This window comes from Ornithodoros turicata, chromosome 1, assembly GCF_037126465.1.
Source record: "Ornithodoros turicata isolate Travis chromosome 1, ASM3712646v1, whole genome shotgun sequence".
NCBI lineage: Eukaryota > Metazoa > Arthropoda > Arachnida > Ixodida > Argasidae > Ornithodoros > Ornithodoros turicata.
Window position 1 is genome coordinate 235067277 of NC_088201.1, and position 26489 is coordinate 235093765.

Here is a 26489-nt window from a genome sequence, read left to right on the forward strand (position 1 = left end):
ATTCTCTCGTTGACTAAGACCAAATGAATAAATATCCTGCTATTCATTATTTCGAACTATACCAGAGTGTACACTGCCCTCAACCTAACCACCTGCATAGTGGCTGTGAAGCATTCTGACGAATGAAAACTTAAGTTTAACGGTGAACCTAAACCAGACATGAACTTTGCTAACTACGTTTTCTTTTCGAAAAGACTGATTTTTCCCAAAGCTGCTACAGATCACGAATGTATGTTTTTTGGACGCTGTCCAAAGTGTCAAAGTTTCGGACACATTGGCATTGGCTTCAAGACATGCTCTTAAACATCGCTGAGAGGAGCGTTACATGGCAATCATACACGTGTGAATTTAAACATACCTGAGCGGTCTTATGTGATAGCCATACAGAGGCATTTCATCCGAAAGAATGCACAAAACGAAACCGTGTGTAGCAAACACAGTAGAGCAAGCAGAAGCAACACTAAGACGACATGACCTTTCTCCTCGCAAATGCAGCAAAAACAGCCTCGAAAAATGCCCATGCTTCATTCACAACATGGGAGGTGACGCTTAAAACCATGCACCTCACCTCAGAATGCCGAAACATGACAAAGATAACAGTAACCGCCCCCCATTCACAAGGAAGCATGCCCTTCAACACTATTGTCAGGCTTCCTATAGTTTTGCATTGCCGTAGTTCAACGTCGCTGTGGTCACGCTTCTCTTTAAGAGCAAATAACTGTAGTCTTCGAATTTGTATTGTTCACTAAAATACGGAAATCACACGCGCCAAAGCCCAGGGCGCTGACATTGCGGGATGACGATGTCGGTGACACTTGACTCTTTCGTTTTCTGAATGTGATGTGCAGAAGGCAATACTTTCAGGGTATTCTGCAGCAAAGTAAAATATCAGATTTTTCTTGCGAACAGTAGATATAATGTAATGAATCTGCTCATTTACCGCAGCTATTATGCTACTGTAACCCTTTCGCGCGAACACCTTTCGTTCGAACGGTTGATATGCTACAGCAGGCAGAGCTATATCGTTTCCGTAGTTTCTGTCTGACAAGTTTTTTTATTATGATCAATTATCATTGAGACATTACAAAAACCATGCACAGTGCTTATGTAATTATACCAAAGAACGCTTTTTGTACGAGTACAAGCTGTATTTCCCACGGTATTTCCCTAACGGGGATTCCCTGTTTTTTGTCCCGTATATCACGCGAAAGAACTTGTTTTTCGAATGCCCTAGTATCAGGTCCTATCCTGCAGTGCGTGTGAAGGTACATATTTTCTACGCGTTAATACAAGCATATATGGCTCGCGTTACAGCCAAAGCAATTCGTTACTTTTTCGACGTATTCTGAATATCTTCGACGCGTGCTGAATATGAAGGCCACAACTAATGCCCTGTAAGTACGGAACCCGTCTTTTACTGCTTGCGGTTGACTACTGTACTACTGGTTCTGGTTTCTCAGCACTTACTTAGGGGCGAGTTTGATAACAAAACAAAAAGCGGAACACAGAAGTCCCTTGCGCTTCGTTTCATCTGCATCGACATCAAGCAATGTCAGCTCTCTCTGTCTTTGTGGAAGACGCGGGACCTTTAACAATGCTAAATATTACTTGTATTTTGTTCATGTGCAGGTGCCATCGAAGCAGTATTGCCACAGCAGACCAGTAAGCAACAGCTCTTCACAGAAACAGACCTTTGGAGACACCTGGATCGAGTTTGTGAAGATCCTCTTCCGGGTAGCTTAGCGCTTGCTTTCGTTAGATACATCCGCATTCATGAAGCGGGTTTGCATGAACCGCATGAAATTCGCAAAAGACCAGGATGACTGTCAAACTGTAGACGTTTATGAAACGCTAACGATGCCAATCGTGCCTTCTAGCGAAGGGAAGAATGGGTTTTGTCGGCCCAGGACGCATACTAACCCCCCTGTCCCCCACTCCTTCCTGCTATCCTCTCTCCGTCTGTTCACATCTGTACGTCGCTCATAGCCATAGTTGCTTCGCGGCGCTAACACCCAATCAAAAAAAAAAAAAAAAACAAAAAAAAAGAAGAATGGGTTTGAGGCTGTATACAGGGTGTCCGAGAAAACGTTTCATTGAATTATAATAAAAAAACTATCCATAAACTATCTATAAAAACTATCTAAAAAAACTATCTATAAAAAAAAGAATCATGCGGTCAACAGCATTTGTTCTTATTAGGGTTTTGCCACCTCCTAATGTGAATGTCATGTACTCCAAGTTTAATTATGTAAATATTTGCGAACTGAACTCGGAAATTTGCCAAGTAAAGGTCACTTTTTTTACCCCACCAATATGAAGAGCGTGCCGAATTCACTCAAATCCGTGATACTTCACAGTGATAGTCACGAGCTATCCCATCGGAAAAAATAGGCAAAAACCCAGTAAGAACAAATGCCATTGACCGCATGACTCTAGGTGGTGTAGTTTTTTTATTATAATTCAATGACACGTTTTCTGGGACACCCTGTATGCTCTGATTGGGACAAATTTCGATTGATCATTTTTGAGAATTACATTGCAGGAAGTGTCTTTCGAATGGGTGTCAGTTCAAATCTTACGGATGCTGGCAAAACTTGTGGATTTTTCCATTTCTGGGGTGAACTTTATGGCATTACCGCAGTTGAGTTTCAGGCGTACCAGCCCGTTCACCTTCGGTCGGGATGCACCAGAGGTTTTGTACATCTTCGCGTGACGGGAAAGCATGACCACACGAATAGCAACATGGGGCTGCTGGTATATTGTCATGCTTAAAAGGAGCTGAAGTCCAGTTTATTTCCACGGAACTGGAAAGAGGAGATTCCCAAGTGGCTGATATATCTGCCAGTTAATTCCACCGCATTACTTTTGAATTTCTAGTATTGTCGTATCGTATTATCTTGCCTTGTATTTTTGTTGTATAAGTTGTATATCCTGATGGCTAAGTGTACCTGATGGCACAGAAACGCATTTATCCTGGCCTGCTTTATCGATTAGACACGGTTCAGAAATTTGGTGCTCCGTATGGACTTATCGTGTTAATACACACTTAGTGTCAATACATGCTAAGGATGATGTCACTAAGAACGAGCACACAGTAACAACTTGTACTTGGATAGGTGACATTAGTCAATCCCCTGTGTCCTTGCTTTTCTCAATGCACCATGCCTTTGCTTATACTAGTAGAGATTTTCTGAATCCAAGGAAGGTTCTGCAAATCCACAAATCTTTCGAATCCTTTCTTCAACAAAGAATTTTTTATTCAATTTTTATTTTTATAGAATTTTTATTGAATTGAATTCAAAAAGCCAGGGAAAACTGAAAAGTGTTTTGGAGCAGAATTTGATATCTTTGTTGTAACTAAAAACAAATCAAATAGTAGTTCACTCTCAGGGGGAACATACCTTTGTACTTCTACATAAATGTAATTTAATGAACATGTTGTTCATCTTTCTCATTGTTTCTTCTCACAAGAAATACATCAGCTCTCGAGTGTGAATTCCTTCCATAAAACCAAGAAAAAAGCTCAAAAGCAAGACCGTGTTGCTTTTAAACTTGTAAGGTAAGATTTCCTGCCTGAACTCTTTCACTACAGAGCAGTGTAAACAAACAAACAAGAAAACACAGCTGAAAGTTTTAAGTTAGTCGACCTGGGGTCCCACCGGCCAATTAGGGTTTCGGTGAATTCCCGAGGCGCCAGTTTTAAGAAGAAACGGGCAAACGTGGTTGATGGACCTGAAAGATTCAATTTGCTCTTTTGGGCACTCGGATTGGGATTCCCGAATCTCACCGAGTTTGTAGTCCTCTGACATGTCCCGTTATCCGGCAACATCGGGGAGACGCTGCACAAGCCGTTTCGACCACAATTCTTTCACTAATTTGGATTACCTTGTTAGACTTCTGCTTTTTGTGTTGATGTAGCGCAAAGATTGTTTCATGCATCTTCTAGCTGCTCGACAAACACAATGTAGTTGATGGCAATGGTGTGGGTCTTGCTTCTGTTTTCAGGCAACGGAGACAAACACAACAAGAACTGCATGGAGGAGGGCCTTCGGGGCTGATGGTGCATCAGGCACATTGGGTACTGCAGAGAGTACCTCAAGAAGCATCACCTGACTAAGCACTATTAGATATGCGTTCATCCATAGTGGTTAAATTTATGTCTGAATTCAGGGGCTGTGTGAGTCCCCCGAAAGTCTCTCCTCTACGGATTTGCTCGTGGGCTCTAAAATGCAGTGATGGCCAGTAGTTAACTACATCTAGTTAAACTACTTGTTAAATTACCTGATTGTGGTTAAAAAGTAGTTACCAACTACTTGCAGAAATGCAGTGGCAGCTACTTGCTAAGCTACTGTTTCGAGCAGTTAACTACAGTAGTTAGGTTACTGCAGGTGCCAAATACTTCCGATTTTGTCGCAAGGTTTACGGCACGACTTTTACCTTGAGCTGCTTGTTTTATGAGAACGGAGGTGCAGAGCAATTGTGCCGTGCATGTGTACTAAATCTTTACTTTTATCACTGCTCGTGATTCATGTTTAGGTGTCCAAGAACGCAATAGAATGGGATTGGTGTTGACGGACAACGTTAAGTAGTTTTAAATGTAGTTAAAATACATTTCAGTAGTAAAGAAGTAGTTTGAACTACCTCCCCTGAAAAGCAGTTGAACTACTAGTTAAACTACTCCATTGCAAAGTAGTTAGTAGTTATAGTTAAACTACTGGAGAAGTAGTTAGTGGCCACCGCTGCTAAAATGATAGCCAAATGGAGCCAAAAGTAAAAAAAAAAACCCTGCTCTACACTTTGTTATGATGCTCCCTGCCACAGTGCAAGGTGCTTCAGTTAAGCTGGCAACCAATTATTTTAGATAGTATTTGCTAGCCAGTGCCACAATGGTGCTGCTTGTTCCATTATGACCAGTGTTGCCTTTGCAGCATAAAAAGCCGAAACAAGCCATCACTCATTTCCAATGGAAATAGAATGACATGAAAATGAGATTGAACCTGCCAATGACGTTCTGTTGCATCTCAAAACGGCACTCTGTCACACCTCTGCCCCCACTGCTAACGTTGCAGTGAAACAGACACCGAATGTGAATCGGCCATTAATTTATCTTATTTAGATTAAAAACTATGTTGCTCTGTGGGATGAAAATTAGCACATCTCTTGCTTGGCACCAGGACAGGCATCGAGGACTCGTACAGAATGGTGTTTCCCGACATTATTTTGAGTAACGAAACATCTCTTGTTTTTGTTTTCCTTGCAATGTGATTGTGCTGGCATTTCTCAGTGCTACATGTTTTTGCTGTGATGGGTGTATCACATCTTTGGTTCTTATTTACAGTAATGTTCTCTGCAAGGTCGGCTCTCACTGGTGACTCTGGACAGCACTCTCTTCATGGAATCGGAGGAACTTCTCTACATTCTGGGGCTTTTATGTTTTTCCAATGCGTCAGAATTCCTGCAATTATACCCCGTTGCACTGTGCCTCTTTTGAGCGTTGAGCGTACCCTTAATCTGCATCCTTCTACCCCTGACGTCTGCTATCGTAGCTCGACTTGTAGAGCACATCTTATGCAATGCAGACGACAGGTGCAGGGAAGTAATGAAATGGTTGGGGGTGACTGAGTGATAAATTATTATCGAAACAAGTGTTAGGGAAATGTTAATGAAGCGTTGACGTTGAAATGGAGGCTCTGCCTTCTTCAGGATGAAGGGATTTTGCCCACAAGATATACTTGTTAACCTCTTATAAACAGGACCATCTGGAACTGTCGTCTGCTTCCAACATTGGAATTTTATTCAGCTGTAATTTATGCATGGATGCCGTATGCAAATTATCATCAAGTAGAGTATTGCAGTTTTTTAGATGAACGAGAAAAACAAAGAGCATTTTCAAAATTGGTTTCGCAATGATCTAGCATAAGGTGGAGAATATATATTTTTTTTAATTGCAGTACATAGAATATAATATTGCAAAGAAATCGCAAGGACAAAACCTGCAAATGCGTTATTATCTACAGGCGTCAGACGTATGTACAGCCAAGATAAGGTTGATTCGAGGCAGTTTTCAGATATCTCGAGCCGCAACAAGAAGCCGCTAATGGCGACAGTGAAAGTGCTGGCTGTAAAGTGTATTAGGGCCTGACTTTTTCGGGTTTTATTTTTGGCCAAATTCGGGGGTAAATATCGGGTGATATTTTTCATTTGAAAATTCGGGTGTATTCGGGTTAAATCCCGTTACAGCATATTCAGTCGTCAGGAATTCGGGTGTATTCGGGTGATTTTTTTTTTTGTTTATTAAAAATTTGTCTTAACATGGAACTAATGTTTAGCAATGTTACCAAACTTTATTTTAATGGACGCTTATGAGTGTGCCACGAGACCCGGATGTTTTCAGGTAGATTCGGGTTAAACCCGAATTTTAGAGATTTCGTTCGGGGGGTAAATATCGGGCGGATACGGGTTTAACCCTAAAAAGTCAGGCCCTATGTATACTGTAAAGGTGTTTCTTTCTTTTTTCTTTTCGCACGGAACGATTTTGTTTTTCGCGAAACATCAAACATTCGCGAATTTAAGTACTACCCGCAAAGTACATACACTGGCGTCAAAGAGAAACATAAGATTGCGTTTGTCGCCAATTTAAATCTCCTGCGGCAACGACGGGCTCCAAAAAAACGCGAAAATATGTTCCACGCGAAATCAACAACTCTTACGGCACTTGAACAGGAATTTCATTCTGCATTTGTTGTCTTTCCCTGCCCTTATCTACGCTTACTGATAGTGGTCCACGAAAGACTAGTCACGCCATTGTCTTTACAGGTGGCAACGTTGAACACGACCTAGACCCCTTCAGCGTCTTCCGTTGCGGCAGCGTGACCGTCTCCAGGTTACCGCTCGTGAAGCAGGCCCCCGAGGCGAAGCACTCCCAGAAGGGAGGAAGGCACCGGTGTCGCTTCTGCGATTACTCCAGCGACGTGACGACCGACGTCAGGAGACACGAGAGGCGTCACACGGGCGAGAAGCCGTACGTGTGCGACGTCTGTTCCAAGGGTTTCACGCAGAAGAGCAACCTGGACAAGCATTCCAAGACCGTCCACGAAGGGGAGAGGACTCACGTGTGCGCCACCTGTGGGCGGACGTTTCAGCAGAAGAGCCACCTGCAGAGGCACGAGGCGATGCACTCGCAGTGACGCGCGCCCTCTGGGGGTTGGAAAAGTGCAAGTGAAAAGTGAATACATTGAGAAAAGCGTTTTGCCAAAGGGCACTGCCGGGCGACCTGTAAACTACTGTAGAAGTGTTTTTTTCCGCGTGGAAAATATTTTCGCGTTTTCGAGCAGAGCTGCTTTGAGGATTGATTCGCGAGAACTTAAATTAGCGACGCAGGTTTCCGGGAGTGCTTTGCTCTTGCATATCGTGCCGTCGTCAATACTCGGGCATACTTCGGCACGTCCTAAGACATCCGTTGTTCACGTGGATTGCGGCATTCTAGGCCTATTCCTTTCTTCTCCTCACAGAGATTGGAGGAAAGGTCCTGTCAAATGGCCTTTAGGGACCCTGTAGGAGGCCATAGTACTGGCCGTGTGCAAGTTAGCCGGTCTATTTTAGCAGTTCGTATTAATTATCACTCGGGGCACTGACCAGTTCGGTTGAGATGTGGTACTATCATTCAAGCTGGTTTTGAGAATGCGGGGAAGGGCATGTTCTGGCTTCGTGGTATAGTGGTATGTTGCATGTATAGTGCGAAGCGTTTATAGGAGTAACAAAAGCATGATGAATTTTCATTTCTTTTCATCTTGCCTGATGGGATAAAACAATGTTCTGCACTTGCTTAAACTGCCTATACATGGAATAGAAAGTATCAGGTAGTCGCGGTATAGCGTCGAACGCCGGACGATTTTCGCCCTCATATGGCCAGAGTTATTCGCGGGAACTTAAATTCGCGATTTTGGAGGTGTGCGCGAAAAACGCGAAAAATAATTCCGCGCGAAAAAAAAACACTTCTACAGTATGTATAGACTCGGGAGATTATGAAGGGGGTCGACCTCTGTCAAAAAAAGAAAAAAAAAAAAAAAGACAACACTGGGCTTCCCAGGTTTCGAAATGAATAGTGAGAATAATGACCTTTCTCTGGAGCCCCATCATTCTTGACCGAGGACGAAATGGCACGCGTGGATTCAGCCTGAGGTCAGGGACGGCCTGACTGTACCACAATAAAGGACTGTATAAACATATAGACTTGAAAACTTTATACATATGCTACGACACAATAAAAGACTTCTACTCGAGCTCGTTAGATGCATAAAAATACAGTCGACCCCCGTTTATCCGGACTTCATTTATCCGGTTCCCCCGGTATCCGGACAAAAGACACGGGAACGGATTTTCCTCCATGTATTTTGTTCTCGTTTATCCGGACTTCAGCTTCCGGACTCGGACAAGAATTACAGGGAACGAAAGTAAAAAATTATTGTAATCCAGCTTCAGATATCCGGACTACCGTGAGTAAGAGGAGACGCTGACCCGACTGGGGCCGTAGATGATGCAGCGGCTTCTGACTACGTTGACGTTGATAAGGATGATGACGTGTGCAGCTATGACTGATGACGATACGATTGCTGCTGTTGCCTCCAGTGATGTGCAGCAAGACGGCGCCGATGACGCCAGTGAGAAAGAAGGCCCCGTTGTGACAGTTGAACATGCGAGATCGGCATTAAAGACTGCACTGACATTTTTCGAGCAGCGCAACAACGTGGCTCACGTCTATGCGATTAGCAAAGGTTGGCAGGAATTGAGTGCCTAAACTACCATGAAACAGCTGTCATTGACGAGCTTTTTGTGTTATAATTAAACCTTGCTCCGTAGGACATTTTTATTCCGTCGTTTCATTTATCCGGATGCCCCGGTATCTGGACGATTTCGCCGGGAACAGCACCATCCGGTTAAACGGGGGTCGACTGTATGTGAAACTCTCCGTGTGGGAGCGAAAGAACAGGTTTAAGAGGGGCCAGAGAAACAGTAAAGGCGACGAGGGACATTTTTTTTCTGGGGGGTCACCGGGGATCATTAAGACTTCTCTCAGAGCTCACTTTCGTGTGTCAGATTCCCAGGCTATAACTATACTGTTTCTGTCTGAACAGATTGGCAGTTGTTGCAGACTTATAAAGGGCCACCAGGAAAATTTGAATCTGGATTTTTATCTGAGCTGATCCTAAGCTTTGATTTTGAGAGCTGTGAAGTTGGGCCGACACCGGGAAACCGCCAGGCCAGGGGGATACAGTGAATATGTTCTCAGCACAAGGAACCAAATTTAACGGTCTTGCTACATCTGATTTACCTTGCATTTCGATTCAGGTTTTGAGAAGTGACTAGAGCGGTTGAGGTGGAAATGATTTCTGAAGAGTAGACGTACATTTTGTAAGTGTGACGGAGGTAGATTAAGATTTATGAGAAACTTTGGCAGCTATCAAGAACACTGATTCACATTCGAACCGAGATCGACAATCCCTTGACTTGAATTTGTCACTGAAACATTAATCATGTCACCAGCTAATGTTTGTAAAAAGGAATCTAGTATTCACTTGCAGTTTTAGCAACCTTTCCTCTCGGTTGAAAGTTAACCGTGCAGTGTTGCAGAAAACAGGCCTTTGTGAAGCAGCGGAACAACAACGCAGTTGAAATCCACTCGAACAGCACAAAAAACCAACGATGAAAGAATTGTATGTGTCCCTTCTATGTGTTCCAGCCCCAGAACATCAATTCCCATATCATGTAGAAAAAAGAAGCTCAGAGATATATGCAGCTTGCCTGTGCACATGCCATTTATTTTTACGAGAGCATTTCTTTGTTTGTAATTATAACTTTTATTTAAAAATTTAAAAATAAAATGTTAACTTTTCCACACCGAGATTGTCTCCCATTGCTTGCTGCTGTTTTCTAGTTTCCCATGTTTGTACACCGCTCATGACTTCAGTTGCTTGGCCTGCTTGGCGGCACGAAGGGAAAAAATAAATAAATAAATTAAATAAAACACTGTAGTTTGCAGTCACGGCGAACCATTCAGAAAAAAATGTGGAACGCTTCACGATTTTGCGTGTCATCCTTGCGCAGGGGCCATGCTAATCTTCTCTGTATCGTTCCAATTTTAGTATATGTACTTTGGAAGTACGATCTGGATGCATACTGAACCTGTATTTATACTGGGGTGAAACACGGGATTCCAATAGGACGGTGTCATTAGATTAGATTGACAATTATCTGCCTTATATTTGGCAGAATCCTTCTGTGATTAATGCAATAGACAGCCTTAGTACTACTATTCGTGTTTTTTACTCGGAATAATACGTTCCTTTAGAATAAGCTTAGGAGAAGTCAGTTTCGATGTTCAAAAGAATGCGATCGTTCCGTAAAGCGAGCTTCCCAACGTTACAGTGCCGGAAGGCGGAGGTGTTGCCTTGCGCTGTTAGCACGTACGAGGGGTGTTGCAAAAGGTCGGGGAATGGGGTGGTGATTATTACAGTTAATGGTTACACCCTTTTCATCATTTCCAACACTGAAGTTGAAATAATCCCCTACAGGCAGGGCCGGTTGCTAGGGGTGCGCGGGGCCTGTTTCACACCAGCAGTAATGAAGAGATAATAAATGATAAGATTTTCGCAGTGCGATATTTTAGCAGTACGGGAAATGGCAGCAGGAAAGAACGGTGCGAAATCCTCGGTATATAGCGCTTGTGCGGGGTTGGTGGATTTTTCTTAAAAGTATGACTTTTTCTCATCACATAACGGAATGGAACACATTCCTCTCTCATTTCTGTTTTAGTCGAACATCCCGTGTCCGATTAAGTGTACTTGATATCTAAAAAAAAGTAATCCCTGGTTGGAGGGCTTCGTACGCTGGGCCTATGCAAGCGCGGGGCCTAAGGCGGTCGCCTTACCCTATCGCCGGCCCTGCCTGGGGAAAGAAAGGAGTCAGCCTCCGAAAGGTGCATCGTTGGGAAGGTCGCTTTACGGAACGCTCGCATGCATTTGGACATGGAAACTGACTTCTCTAATACTAATTCTACAAGATTCGTAATACTCGAGTAACAAACACGAATAGCACCAGCGAGGCTGTCTATAGCATTAATCATGGAAAGCTTATATGAAATGTGAAGCAGATAATCGTCGATCTAATCTAACGACACCGTCGCATTGGAGTCACGCGTGTCATCTCAGTATAAATAACGGTTCGGGATGCATGTCTTTCGTACTTCCAAAGTACATATACTAAAATTGGAACGATACAGAGAAGATTAGCATGGCCCCTGCGCAAGGATGACACGCAAAATCGTGAAGCGTTCCACATTTTTTTCTGAATGATTCGCCGAATTTGCGAGATATAATTTCCAACTTCATTCTTAAACTTCAATTTTGGTACTTGAACCGCTCCAACAAGGCAGAAAATCTGCAACACTGTCCCCTTAATTCTTTTTATTTAATCAAGTTCAATAACATTTCTAAGGATTTTTGCGGCCGGTTCTTAAAACGGGATGCTCTCTACAGGTAGAGAAACTCATTAGTGTGGTACACCGCAGAGCCGCGTCTCCTGTCGCGTTGCCTCAGTACTAGGAGGGGGCGCGGGCGTAGGGATATGGCATAACTAACGGTGTCAGACTTATGTTATACACATTCACTTTGGAGATCTTTTGTAATCTTGACCACCTCACTCCTCCTCGAAATTTTATTCGGATTGTGGGGTAAGTGACAAAATTTCGTTCCTTTTTGTGGCCAAGAAAGATCACAAAACTCTGATTTATAATTTGTCTTCTGGCAGTTTTGTCCTTGCAGAGTGCAGTTTCGAAAGTACTCGAATATATATTCCGTTGCATATAGTTTGGTGATACGGTCGGCTTTGCGATTCATCCACTCATGCAAGGTGCTCAGGCCATCTGTATATACGTCTCATTACCAACACATTTTTTTCACTCACCTCATCAATTCGTGATCACAGTGCATCATCTTGCAATGCGAAATCTCAGGAAAATTCCTAAATTTGTGCAAGCACGTATGCCTCATACAAAGGAAACTGTGAACTTATGATGAAAGATGTCCCTTCTATGTTGTCCCTCCTCAGAACATCAGTTCTCTCATGAGAACTTATGTCTGTTTTTGTTCTTTATGTCTTTATATTTTTCAATTGTTCATGTTCTTAGGAACCGGGACACTTTTCCCTCTGGGTCTTCCATCTGTATAACTTGTACTACTCATTAACCATTGTAAAGTTTAAATAATACTCAAATTCGAAATTAAAAAAAAATTCAAAATTCAGATTCAAAAACCTTGTCGCCTTTGCTGTGTTTTGCTGGTTGTGTATCTCAGTGAGTGATGGGCAAAGTAGTGGGAAAAGCACTTCAAGTAAAGTACTAGGTACTACCTTAAAATATGTACTTTAAATACAGTAAAAATTCCTGCCACTGCCGAATGAAACAGGTAAAGTAGAAAGTAGTGAGAAATGTTCCTGAAGTACGTACTTGTTAAGTACCCTCAAATACAGCATGCTGTTTCCATGCCCAGCCTTCTAGCTCTTTACGAAGACTAATGTGCACGAACGTACGTTTGAATGCAACTTCTGAGACAAACTGCACGTTGACACTACTATAAACGCATGAGCAAACAACGCGGAAGAGCATGTTGAGGCTTGACAATAAATTCTTCCGCTCTGACAGGATTGCAAACTGGCTAAAAACAGGCCAAGACACAACGCTGTGAAAACCACGATGAACATATTGCAGTGACAGGAAAGGATAGTACTTTAAGTCCTTTATCGGAAAGTACAGCTAAATGTACTTCAAGTAAAGTAGGAAGTATCATATGGCAGAACTGCATGAAGTAAAGTAAAAGTAACCCAAAGGGTACTTTCAGTACTACTTAAGTACCAATCACTTCCCCTGCTGCCCGTCACTGGTTTCAGCCTAAGAACTGTTAACCCTAAATAGGGCCTTGCATTTTAGGGTAAAACCCAATAACACCAGTTTTTACCCCCAATTTGCATCATCATCATCACTTGGGGTAGAACCCAAAAAACCTTGAAAATGATCTTTGCAAAGTACCAATTTTGTCACCAATACCGACACTGGAAACATTGGACATTCAGCACCACTGTTCCGCGTCGCATCAGGGTTCTCCTTTTTCGCGTTTTACGATTTCATAAATTCGGGAGGGGAAAATCGGGTGCTGTTTACATACGAGCAGCGATCGGAACCGGTATTTTTTTCGGTCCGGTTCGGGTTCGGGTTCAGGCATATTGGTTCGGTTCGGGTTTAGCTCCGCTGAACCGAAATTATCAGCTTGAACCGGTTCAGGTATATCGGTTCGGTTCGGTTCGGGTTCGGCTTAGGGAGAACCCCCCACCCCCGCACATACACAGACACAAAAAAAAATCTGTCAGCGGTCGGGGCATTTACAGGGATTGGAACAGTTACTTTATTCGGCCTCGGTTTAACCGGTCCACGGGCAGTAATTTTGCTACATGCAAGCAAGCTTACGCTCACCGTACACGATTGTAAGAGAAAGGTGTGAGATAACCGTTTCAGGTGAGCAAAAAAAAAGGTCGGTCAGTAGTACGATTAATTCACCTCTGAACAGATTCCCGAACCGGTAACCGTATCAATTTTTTTTCGGTTCAGTTCCGGTTCGGCTCAGGACAAGCAAAAAAATTGTTCGGGTTCGGTTCGGTTCGTCAGAAAATAACGGTTTTTTCCGGTTTTCGGTTCGGGTTCAGTTCCGGTTCCGATCCCTGCATACGAGAGCTCGGGGACAAAATCGGACGCAACGATCTCTGTTTGATACGTCATCAGGGAACTTTCGGGTGAAGCGAAAGGGTGAAGCGAAAGGGTGAAGTGAAAGGGTGAAGCGAAAGGGTGAAGTGAAAGGGTGAAGTGAAACAAGCCACTGCTGTGACACTGGGACGAGAAGCAGGGATCTTTGTATTTCCGCTCGGAACCGGGGCAGTGGATGACTGCAGTATTCAAACCCTTGCCCGAGTTCCATAAAAGCTCGTCTTTGACTCCTGCAGGAGGGGATTATATAATAAAAGGAGGACAAATAGGTTGTCACAAATAGCTAGCTCTCTTATTCGCTGATATGTTACGATTCCCTTTTTCGACGGTTTACCTAGAACAACAAGTTGAAGGACCGCGAGGATTTCGGGTAGATATTGGGTTTTACAAGAACTCTTGAAAACAAGTTCTGGGGGCGGGGCGGGGGGGGGGGACTATCGCGAGAAATCAGGTTGAACCCAAAAATGAGGAACCCTATGCATCTTATGTCAATATGAAATTTGAGAAGCACTTTGTTTTTTATTTTCCACCCGATATATCTCCCAGTTTCACCCCGTTTTAAAGCTCCCGAAATAAAACACTATGAAAAAATGGCTAGGAAGCAAGCGAGCTGGTGAAGATGATGCATAATGAAAAACCCCCCCCGAGACTAGGGAACACGAAAGGACAGACACAAACACGAAGTCTCAAACGCAGCTGAAAATTTTACTTCACATACAAGAATTATATACAACCAGCTTTTCAGCTTTCCTTTCGTGTTCCCTAGTCTCGGGGTTTCACATTATGTAAAACACTATTTTTACCCCCCTAGATTTTCAAAATTAAAAATAAGACCCCGAAAACACAGGTCCTCATCACATCACGTTCATTAGATGCCGCTGCCTGGTCCTGTACTGTATGTACGTGCGAGAGAGACAAAAAATGTGCTAGAAAAATGTGCAAGACGCGTTCTAGAAAATCAGTTTTGAGAAGGACTGAGACCGTTTTGTGCTTCGTTTCCAAGTTTTAGGACGCGTCTTAGATTAGTGCACAGGGAACATTCAGTCACAAGTCGCAGACGACGACGGTTCTTCTCCACGGCCACGACCACTGAAAGCACGTTTGTGATTGGCCACGGCCGTCGAAAACATGACCCCCGATTGGCTAACCCCTAATTGCTACGTCATGTTGACGAGCGCGCAGGCATTCTGTGTCTAGGTTGTGTTGGTCTAGTTCCCACTGCACCGTCTGGCTTTTTTTGACGACCGCCATATTTTAAATGCTTTTCTGTGTGTTTGTATTACGACACACTTTGTTGCACCCTCACGGTTGAAATAAATGAGGCGCTCGGTCTGAAAGGTACACGTCACTTTGGTTCGGAAGTTCGATCGAACATGCACGTATTCAGTAGGGTATTCAAAAGACCACAATATTTGCGGTCCCCCAGCAATACGTCCTCGCCTGAACGCATGGCGACACTTACGGAGGAGGCAGAGCCAATAAAGACTATATATCCTTGCATTTGCTGACCACGCCTCTTGCCTATCAGATGGCGCAGTGTTACCGTTGTTTAGCCTGCCGCAAGGCCTCTGCCATGGTCATAGGTGGGGAGTAACGCGTTACAAAGTAGTGCGTTACCTGTAACGCGTTACATTCGAGTAGTGAAATATGGTAACGCATTACATTTGGGAGAAAAGTAATGAGTAACGTAACGTCATTACATTTTTACTAACTAACGCGTAACGGCGTTATGCGTTACTGCGAGTTCGGGAACATTGCTTCATCGTCTAAACTTGAAAGCTTGAGCGAGGACCGTGCCTGCAGAATCCGGGAAAATCCCAGATTTTTTCTATTCATCTTCAACAATGACAAGAGTGTCATGTCAGCACCCACGAAGAACGCAAACGAATGATCATTGACCTACAGTGGTTGAGATATCACCTTTGTTTATCACCTCAATTTTTGCACTCCCTCTGGTATTTTTCGGACGAATGGGGCAAAAGCGACAGAAAAATAGCCTCTACCCTCTGAACAAGTAACAAAATACCAAGGGATTGGCTGTTTGGATTTGTACTGTGTGAGATAAAAGGTCACCGTCTCTATCAACCTTGACAAGAAGCACTCATGGTGATTAGGCGTTTTCTCAGCCAAACAAGCGAAGATGAAAAATTTGAACATCAACTAATTTTGCGTTGCAATAAATCGTATATGTAAGTTGTGGTCATGCGTGACCCTTGTTTGTGCTCAACATTGCTGGTATTGATTTGCGGAATGCACTTATGTGACTCAACAACAAATGGTACATATTATGAGGACAGCTGGTGAAGTAATGCAAAAGTAACGGCATTACTTTTCAGAAGTAATGGCGTTAGTAACGCGTTACCTACTACTGCAATTGTAACGAATAACGTAACGCGTTACTCTTTGAAAAAGTAGTGAGTAACGGTAGTGCACTACAAAATAAAAGTAACTTCCCCACGTATGGCCATGGTGCACCAACCTAACCAACGTCTGAACGAGGCTTAGACAGGAGCATAGGCACCGACTGCGGGGGGAGCGCGGGGGCCCTTGCCCCCCCGGAACATGAACTATGGGGGGGCGCCGCCTCGCCCAGGAAGTCCCGCTAAGAGACTGACACCAACCTTTGGGGCTCGGCGTGCCCGGGTCCAAAGAGCGAAGAGGCACCAACCCCAAAAATGCATCTTGAAATTTGTAAAACATGTATCCGCCCACCACACTCATTATCACAGTAGAAGGTGAGGCGAGGAAACACAGAGGATGACACAACGCATAGCCTGAATTTCGCCCAAAGCAATCAGATCAATGAAACGAAGCAGTCGAAAAGGCACCAGCAGCTGCCAGTGAGGTGTAATGGTAGGATCTTCTTCGGAACGCGTTGGGAGCGGGTTCAACTCCGGCTGCTCCATTTCATTGACCGTATTCATTATATTGCTCGCATTTCGGGTCAAACATCGGAGGATTCAATGAATTTTGTTCCTTTTGCACTCAGTTTTCAAAGGCGTAATGCCTTCAGTTGTGCACATGTTCACTGTTTACGTTCTTTCTGTTTTTTTTTCTTCTGTTCTTCCTTCCTCTTATTTCTATACCTGTTCTGCATACATCATAGGATCCCGCCAGAGTGTGTGATTCTTCACCTTTAGTTTTGTGTTCTTCATTTTTCTTTTCCTTTTCTTTGCTTCTTTTTGTTTTCTTATTTTCTTTGCCTTTCACTTTTTTTTTTAATAACAAGCCGACATCCATCTTGCTTACCTTTCTTTTCTTTCTTTTTTCTTAATAAACATATGGACAGTAGAGCGTGGCGTGGGATGTCGTTCAGCCAGATTTCGAGGTAACTGGTTACTGTAACTAAGTTCCTTTTTTGGTAACTTGTAACTTAATTCGGTACATTTTCGCCGTGGTAACTTTCAGAGGAACTCGTTTCTTTTTCGGGTAACTTTGCCACAGTAACTTAAGCTTAAGTTCCACGTTACTTTTAATTCGCTTTTCACTCACGTCCACATATTTTCTTGCTTTCTCTCTGGTTCTTTCATTGCATTTTATGACATAAAACGTGATATTCAATCAATGACAGTACTTCTATTCAGGAAGTAAGAACCGCTGCCATTTAAATGAAGGTGAGCCATTGTGCTCCCACAGGGAGTAAGATGCAACAAAGCGTTCGAATTGCTGGACGAAACGAAACAAAACATTGGACGGATGAAACGAAAACTGTCTAAGCGCGTTGCACTCCTCCGCAGGCGACTCGATGTCGAACTCAACTGCTTACACACGCTGCACATGTGTAGTGCTATTTCGTGTCCGAAACAACTTGGATGTAACTCGTCCTTTTCTTTTTTTTTTTTAATAACTCCGTAACTGTGAGTTACATTTCACACTGAAGAACTTTGTCGATAACTTAGTTACATTTTTCGCACCGTAACTTAACTCGTAACGAGTTCCTATTGATGCGCAACTTCTCGACCTATGCTTTCAGCCGTGACGTCACACGATGCGGTTCAAGTTAGACTCCTCCTAGTGGCCAAACTCTCTCCATAAACGGCTCTGGAAACAACATTAACACTGCGCCATCTCTTATGTGAGAGCAGAGGCTTGGAATGCGCCTGCGCTCCGGGTTCTCCTATTGGCCTGCACCTCATGGTTAGGGCCTGACTTTTTAGGGTTGAACCCGTATCCGCCCGATATTTACCCCCCGAACGAAATCTGTAAAATTCGGGTTTAACCCGAATCTACCCGAAAACGTCCGGGTCGCGTGGCACACTCATAAGCGTGCATTAAAATAAAGTTTGATAACATTGCTGAACATTAGTTCCATGTTAAGACAAATTTTTATTAAACAAAAAAAAATCACCCGAATTCCTGACGACAGAATATGCCGTAACGGGATTTAACCCGAATTTTCAAATGAAAAATATCACCCGATATTTACCCCCCGAATTTGGCCAAAAATAAAACCCGAAAAAGTCGGGCCCTACGTCATGGTTGGCAGACGCGAGGAGAGATCCGTTGAACGCCCCTTCCACGGTCAGTCCTGGACCGAGTGCAGACGCTGAGCGTGTCTCTGCAGGTGGATCTTCTGCGTGAAAGTGTACCCGCAGACGGAACACCCGTAGTTCCGTTGCCCCTCGTGGACCGTCTTGGAGTGGTTCCCCAGGTTCCTCTTGGAGGTGAACCCCTTGGTACACACGGCACACACGTAGGGCCTCTCCCCCGTGTGCACCCGCTCGTGGTCCCTGACGTGCGTCGTGTGGTCGCTCGAGTATTGGCAGAAGCGGCACTTGTGGCGCCCTCTGTGGACGCGTTCCACCGGGCGGCCCTCCCTGCGCTGCCCCCTGGTGCGCCTCGCTGCTCCACCTTCTGCTTCGATGCCTGTAAAAGGGCAAAAGAAAAAAGGTAACCAGTCTCTCATGTTGATTAGTCTTAGTAAGGTTTGACGGGAGAAAACTAGGGAGTCACTAAATAAGCTGCGCTTCTGACAGGGGCGTACAGAGAGGGGTGCAAAGGGGGCCGTGCCCCCCCGCCCGGCGGAACTCCAAGGTTGCTCGTGAAAATAGTGCACTCTTTAGTCGTAATGATTATTCTCAGATGTCATAATAGGAACCTCTGGACACCTAGACAGTGTGCAGAAGAAACTCGGTATGGGGGGTGGGTGAGGGTTTGCACCCCACCCCCCCTCCGGCTTGGAAAAAATCCTGGAAACGCCCCCATGGCTTCAAAGTATCGACACTGAGGCAAAAGGGTCAAGTTGGAGCCTCCATGTCGTTTCCGTTTGACCTCCAGCGCCACCTCTACTTCGGAAGCAGAGACAGATGAAGATGAAGTTCGGTAGTGGAAGAAGGCAACAGTTCAAAAAGCGCTCCACGGATGGTGCTGCAAACAACATAGCGAGACCAGCTCGCAACCCTTTGCCTCAGTGTCGATACTCTGAAGCGTAGCTTATTTAGTGACTCTAGAGAAAACGAGAGAGACGACATATACTTTATTTCTCTCACGTTTCGCGTTAGCACCGCTGAGCAACTTTGGTTATGAGCGTCGTATGGAATTGGACAGATGGAAGAAGTGGGGGAACAATTGGGGTTAGTGCGGATCCTGGGCAGACTTCAGGAGGAACTGCATAGAGATTTGTCTAAGAAGTCTGCAGAAAGACCTCTGACAGTACAGCCGGTGCCCAAATTCGAACCTGCGTTGCCTCGCAGCCCCGGCGTAGAAGGCGATAATTTTAACTGCTACTCGACGTAATCTGGTAGATGATGATTACGCCTAATAAATTAAACTGTAGCTAATATGTTTTGGAGCATAGCATCCCTGCCACTTGAGCAGTCTTCAATAATGTCTGGAACCAATAGCGCTACCCAGTGATGGCCATTAACTACTTGTGCAGTAGTTTAACTATAACTACTAACTACTCTGCAATGGAGTAGTTTAACTAGTAGTTCAACTAGTTTTCAAAGGAGTAGTTAAAACTACTTCTTTGACTACTGCAAAGTATTTTAACATCATCTATAACTACCTAACGTTGTCCGTCAACACCAATCCATTGTAGTGTTCTTGGACATCTAAATATGAATCACGAGCAATGATAAACTTTGGCTCAAGCCATTGCTACGATCGTCAAACACAAAGCTTGCGGCGGGATTTTTCCTGTGCCTACGCGACAAACTAAGTTGCAGAATTATTTCGCAGTAAATGAGGCTCCAGTAGACAAGCATTAAAAGTGAAGATTTAGTACACATGCATGACACAATTGCTCTCTACCTCAGTTCTCACCAAACAAGTAGCTCAAGGTAACAGTCGGAAGTGCAATCGTGCCGCAAAGCTTGCAGCAAAATCGGAAATAGTTGGCGCCTGCAGTAACCTAGTAGTTATCAAGTCAAAATAGTAGTTTAACTAGTACTTAGCACTACATTTCTGCAAGTAGTTTATAACTACTTTTTAACTACAATAACGTAGTTTAACTGCTGGCCATCACTGGTGCTACCAGGCATGTACTGTGTCAACATCTCAAAAAAGCATTGGCACCAAGGCGTCCTAACAGCTAACATGTTAACACACTACGTGCCATATTGACCATATTTGTATCAGAGAGTGGTGTTGTGGAGTCGATTGTGTTGGTGTCATGTTTTGACCGCATGAGTTATGGGGACTGAGGAGGGTAAAAGGGACGCATGTACCCTCGAGATCTAATACTGTGCGTTCTATACTCTCTTGTGGTACTGAGGAGTACCCAGAGTGAATAATATAAAATAAACTATAGGACCTCCATCTGTATCGTAAATGTATGCATATTGTTTGGTCAACAATAAACTCTATTTGATTGATTAATTGAAAAGTCGCTCTCGTCATCGCGCAACAAGAACAGCCATTGCCCGAATCCAATACCATGTGTGCTCATTTTTGTTTGTTTCCGGAAACGAAGGACCGTGGTATGCATTTCTGTTACCGCCAACATATTCAATTTGAGTAATATACCGCTTCCGTTCCCGTTACCGTTCCCCAGGTTTCAATCATCATTCAGGACTGCGCTGGACTGTACACGGTACAATAATCAACTGAAGAAGCATCACTGCCAGTGTGTGTCCAAAGCTCAAATAACAAGGTCCCCCTCGTAGAGGGGGGTGCACAGTGAAGGAAAACGGGGGTGTCACAAATATTTGGGGGTGTAGGGGGGCGGGGGGGGGACAGCAACAATATTTTAGGAGAGGTTCTATGAGGACTTTACGCGAGCGAGGAGGAGGATTTCGCTTTCTTTTTCTCCCCTTCCAGAAAAAGTACCAAAGATAAGATTTTGGAGAGTTTGGACCCCTGAAATCGCTTGACTGCGCCATGAAGGGAAAGGGGGGTAGTTCTGCATAAGTCACTTGGCCAGCCCCCTACTGCTCTGCTGGATGCTGCACCAAAAACCGAAGGACAGTTGCGTGTTGTACAGGTCCCGACAAAACTTTTACGGAACACGCGAGCGGTGTATTTCCTCCTCGGTACGACACCCTAGCGGCAAGCGGAAGCTGGCGAAATCAGGCCAGTTCATTGCCTCAGAGGGGTGGACGACTGCGCTCTTAGCGACACACTGCGGTCGTTTCGGTATGATTACTGTTGTATGTGCCCGCAAAGTAAGTTGGATTTTACTGCTGTGCTCGCCAACAACACGTGATTCAACGGTTGTTGAGACAGGGAGATCGCCGCTATCATCGTGATAAGAAGGATGAATCATGGTGGCAACACTTTACGGTGTATTGCTTTTATTGGAAAGCCATGACATGTAGACAAGAGAAAGAAAGATATCTTGTAAACAGTTGCTTTATTATGGACGACGCGTGATGAGCTGATAAACAATTGACGCTGACATTGATAATTGATTGGCTGATAAACAACTGTTGAGTCACGAGTTGTTGACGAGCGCAACAGTTAAATACAACTCACTTCGCGGGCACATACAACAGTAATCACACCGAAACTACCGCTGTGTGTCGCTAAGACCGCAGTCGTCCACCCCTTTGAGGCAGTGAACTGGCCTGATTTCGCCAGCTTCCGCTTGCCGCTAGGGTGTCGTACCGAGGAGAAAATACACCGCTCGCGTGTTCCGTAAACTTTTGTCGGGACCTGTACATATGGTGTCGCTCCAATAAGTTCGCGAGAGACAGAGGGATCTCACTGGTTGCTGTGACATTTTGAGGGAATTTATACAGGCTGTTGTATTTTTTTTTCCTTTGCAGACTTTTTTAAAATAAAAAGCTAGGTCCGCTAGGGAAGTGGACGTCTTCTCAAAGAAGGTACGTAGCCACAAGATGACCAATTACCTAAAATTAATGAAGTCTTTAACTTGACGTCATTCCACATGAGAGGATGACGTGCTTTGGAGCGACGGAGACGGCTGGAGTAGGTCACGACCCGCTGGTCAGATCAACCGCTTTCCGGCCCAGATGAGCCTCCGCCGGTGAAGGTGATGTGCTTTTGAGGTGCTCAGTTCTGGTTTTGGTTCCTCTGCACAGCGAAATTCAGTGATGGATATTTGCACGTTTCAGGATTTAAAAAAAATATTCAACAGATTTTTAAAAGAAAGGCTTGCAATGAGGATAGTCTATCATTCTTCTGTCTTGCTTTTGCCCAAAATTCCTTAATAAAAAAAGTCCATTAATCTCAGGTAATCAGTCATCGTATAGTTACTTAACCACACCAAAAGAATGTTTTCCTGGCTGTGTAACTCAACTTAAAAAAAAAAGACAACTGTGCCGTGCTCATAGCTTTTTTTTTTGTAGAAAAATCTGTGAAGGATAAAAAAAAAAAGCACCCTGCATATGGTCCACCTCACAGGCAGGGGTACCACCTCAACTGCAAAGACGTTGCAGTACCCTCCCAAAATGTCTCCTCAAGGACCCCAAATGATCCGAAAAGTCAGCAGGTACAGGTGGCACCCCGACCCTCAACGAAATCCCAGCTCCCCACCACCACCCTGGGGGATGAAAACCCTGCATAAATCCCCCACTATGACAAAGACAACGGACATCACAACAGAGTAATGTGGTGCATTTGCAACATCAAACAAAGCACATAATATTGACAAATGTGAGCATAATATGCTAGAAAAAACATAGTGTTAGTATATTGAAGTTTGTAGCGTCACTTGCACATCCTTGCCATCCGCAAGCACAATCCATCGTTGACAAATACATGGCAAGAAGAGGCCTCCCCACCGTCTGTGCACACGTAATGTAATGTAGCACATCACACATTGCAAAATATGCATGTGTACATATAATGAGTACAGCTTGAATGTGGACACAGTGCACCGTCTGGAAAAAAGCACAACTGGAAAAAGTCCTTCCTGCGGTCAGTGGAAGAGCAGACGACAACAATGCAGACGACAGCTCGGATCGTCCAGTCAATCCATCATCGTCCCATTGCGCACGTTTGTATGGTTTTGTATGGTTTGTATGGTTGTAGACATGTCGTCTGTTACGGCAACATTTCAGCGGCGCACGTCATCTGCTAGCTGCAACGCCAACAGCGGCGGAATCACTGTGTAAGAGAGGGAGGGTTCGTCGTTCACTCAACAGCCATTATGTATCGATGAGGCGCTGCTTTAGCACACAGTGTCTCATTCCTGTATAGATCACATTTCTGGTGGAACCTGAGCAGACGACAATGATGCAGACGACAGCTTGAATTGCAGTAGGTCTACCATTTAGCGCAGTTTCTCACACATGCGTAGATCACGACCTGCTTGATTCTGACGACCATGTCATTACCATCTGCTAAAAGTGCTACACATTGGCCCACGAGTACATCATGATTGGACGATGGAAATTTGAAATTTGAACGCGCAGAAGCGGACGAGTGGCTATTGTAGCAGACGACAGCAAACAGCTCCAACGAAAACGCGTAAAATGATGATGATGATGTACTTTAGAAAGTAGCATCCCCCTTGGGACATCCACTACTTGTACAGCAATGCTAAGGTAAACTGAAGTACAAAGTATTTTAGAAATTGAGGAAGCAATAACCGGGCCGATGAGTGGTGCCACCGGTGGCCTCCAAATGCGGCGCCGGGAAGAGGTGCCTATGACACGGTCGCTACAATCCAGTAGGTCATGGTGTAGATCACATTTCTGCATCGTTCCATTCTGCGACCCCTCGTGACACCCCCGGCTTCCCGCCAATGGACAACCGACATTCTTCCCCCATCTACGTTGAGCAGGGTTGACCCAACGCTCGCTTTCCGCATGCCACGAAACACCTCTCGTCGAGACGCTGCGTTAATCCGCCGAACGCGACTCGATGTGGCCTTTACGACTCAGTGGCGTTACCGCTTGAGACAAGTTGACTCTCCCACCTGCTGCCACTGTGGTGCTCTAGAGCACCTGGAGCCCATTCTTCTTCACTGCCCCCACTACCAACCTTCCCGAACCGCGCTCTCCGGGTCTCTACGTCAGCTGGACTCTCGTCCCTTCTCCCTATATCGAAACTGCACGGTCCCTGGCCCAATCCAGCCCAGCAACGCTCTGCGCTCAAAGCTCTTTTGACACTTCAGGGCACCATCCGACTTTGATCGTTACTGTGAGGGGGCTCAGTATTTCATTCCCCACCAGCAATGGGGTAGAGCATCGCCCCTGGCGATGAACATCCCCGCTCTCCATCTCGAAATAAAGTCGTCGTCGTCACACTTCCGGTGGGAATGTTAGCAGACGACAGCTAGATGTGATGCAGACGGTCCATCACTTAGCGTGCACCCTCTGGTGCCTGCGTAGGTCACATTTCTGGTGGAACCTGAGCGCACACGAGGAGCACTTGTGCTTCCTCTCTCCCGCGTGGATTGCCCTCAAATGTTTCGTCAGGTTTCCCCTGAGGGTGAAACCCTTGGAGCACACCTGACACACAAAGGGTCTCTCGCCTGCATGCCTCCTCTTGTGTTCCTCCATCGCACTCGCGGTGGCGCTGGCGTAGTTGCAGGTGCTGCACAGGTAAGCCGGTCGCTTCGGGCGGTGCTCCGACTGGTTGTGTCTCTTCAGGTGCTCTTTGGATGCGAACATCATGTTACACTCAAGGCACGTGACGTTTTCCGCCGTACGCTCCTCTTTGATACCTGGGGGAAAAAATAAAAACATTATAATTAAATGAACGAAGGCTCAAATATTGTTGGTTCACTTCAAACGTGAAGGAAGGTGAGCAAGGGCGACAAACAAACAGAAAAGAGGCAGGGGCACCGTTTGAGAGGGGTGTAACTAGTGATTTCCCCTCCATGAGCCCGAGAAATCTTGCAACACCCCTAAAATATAGCTAAAAAGAAGGTCCAGGGGTGGGAGTTTGCATTTTAGTTAAATACAGAGTTTACACCAGCACAAACAGCAACGACATAAACACGCATAAAGTTGATGTTTCAGGGGTCATACGAGCTCCATCACCAGAATAAAACTTTTTGAAAGTAAAGTAAAAGTAAAAGGAGTGAAATTACTGTGATGATGCGACTCGTATGAACCCCCGAATGTCGACCTTGCGCTTGTTTTCCTGTTTATGCTGGTGTGAACTCTACCTCTAAATAAACACCCCCAAAAGTATGTGCCAAAAAAGGCCCTAAATTACAGCAGATGTGGGCATCACTTTCCTTTTGGAGTTCCAACAGCCACAACATTAGATTGACCTTTGTCAAAATCTTTAAGTCATTGTTGAAAGCACACTCATCGACATCTTCCAGAATTGTGCAAGTTAAAAGTTGCTAAACATTTCCACAAGAGGGGTCGCTGTCACTGTCTCTTTTGCGTTTGTGACGCTTCACATTGACTAAGGACTGAAAGACAAATTCAATTAAATCTGCTGTTTAGTTTGCCATAAACAATGTAAGTGTCCAAGTGCAACAAACATAACACTCTAGGAAGTGATATGGACCATTTCTTCAAAATGCTTGTACCGCTTGTAGTGAAAAAAAAAAAAAAAAGAACAGTACAGAGAGTTCAAATTGCAAAAAGACGGACAATATTTTAGCTGGTGAGAGAGAATACTGGATGTGCCTTGAAGACAGTTGCAGCAAATTCAATTGCAACAGATAAACAACAACACCCAGGAACTATTACGCGAACTACTTGTACTTACACTCGTGAGCTAATGAAGACAACGGAATCCATCAGAAGAAGACAAACCTGCCGCTACACTTGCTAACATTTATTGATGAAACTATGGGGCATCACCAACCAACTAGCATTTATGCAAAGGGAAAGGGAAGTATTGTGCTCCTCACGATGAAATGACTCACGATTCAGAAGTCACATTCATTTCTGCAAACGCGACAGCCCATCTGATTCGTCACGAGAAAGACATTACCCCTTGCACATTACAGAAATTAACAAAAGTTAGTGTTCAACAAACACGTGGCACACAAACTGGATATTTCGTATTACGGATAAAGTTAGAAGGCTAAATCTAACCCAGTAACTATAAAAGTAACTATAAATCACAAAATAATAATGTGGCACATTTGCGGGGTCGAAAAAAGCACAGGATCAATACAGGATCAATAACAAATGTGAACATGTTGCTGTAGAAGCCAATAGCGTCACTTGTGATGCTCAGTGTCTGCAAACACTACACACAAGTACACTGGGCACCACTCTAAACAAGCACGACAGAAGAAGCACTTCCCAGAACCGCGGCACTCTTCGATTGAACGTTGACAATACGTAACATAGTTTTCTTT

General features: G+C 44.5%; 2 protein-coding genes and 2 non-coding genes across 4 annotated transcripts; 2 read left to right on the plus strand and 2 right to left on the minus strand.

Moving 5' to 3' along the window:
• Nucleotides 1-6028: 6028 nt before the first annotated feature.
• Nucleotides 6029-7187, plus strand: LOC135396349 (zinc finger protein 875-like). Its single transcript, XM_064627299.1, has 2 exons — nucleotides 6029-6128; nucleotides 6817-7187. Exons 1-2 carry the CDS (start codon nucleotides 6029-6031, stop codon nucleotides 7185-7187), a joined length of 471 nt encoding a protein of 156 aa, XP_064483369.1.
• A 2872-nt stretch (nucleotides 7188-10059) lies between these two features.
• LOC135379650 (U6 spliceosomal RNA) lies at nucleotides 10060-10162 on the minus strand. Its single transcript, XR_010419115.1, has one exon. It is a non-coding gene; the product is annotated as a U6 spliceosomal RNA (small nuclear RNA).
• Nucleotides 10163-11238: 1076 nt separating this feature from the next.
• LOC135379651 (U6 spliceosomal RNA) lies at nucleotides 11239-11341 on the plus strand. Its single transcript, XR_010419116.1, has one exon. It is a non-coding gene; the product is annotated as a U6 spliceosomal RNA (small nuclear RNA).
• Nucleotides 11342-18332: 6991 nt separating this feature from the next.
• Nucleotides 18333-24834, minus strand: LOC135396365 (zinc finger protein 211-like). The gene is made up of 2 exons (XM_064627302.1): nucleotides 24693-24834; nucleotides 18333-18676 (listed from the first exon to the last, which is right to left on the minus strand). Exons 1-2 carry the CDS (start codon nucleotides 24832-24834, stop codon nucleotides 18333-18335), a joined length of 486 nt encoding a protein of 161 aa, XP_064483372.1.
• Nucleotides 24835-26489: the final 1655 nt, after the last annotated feature.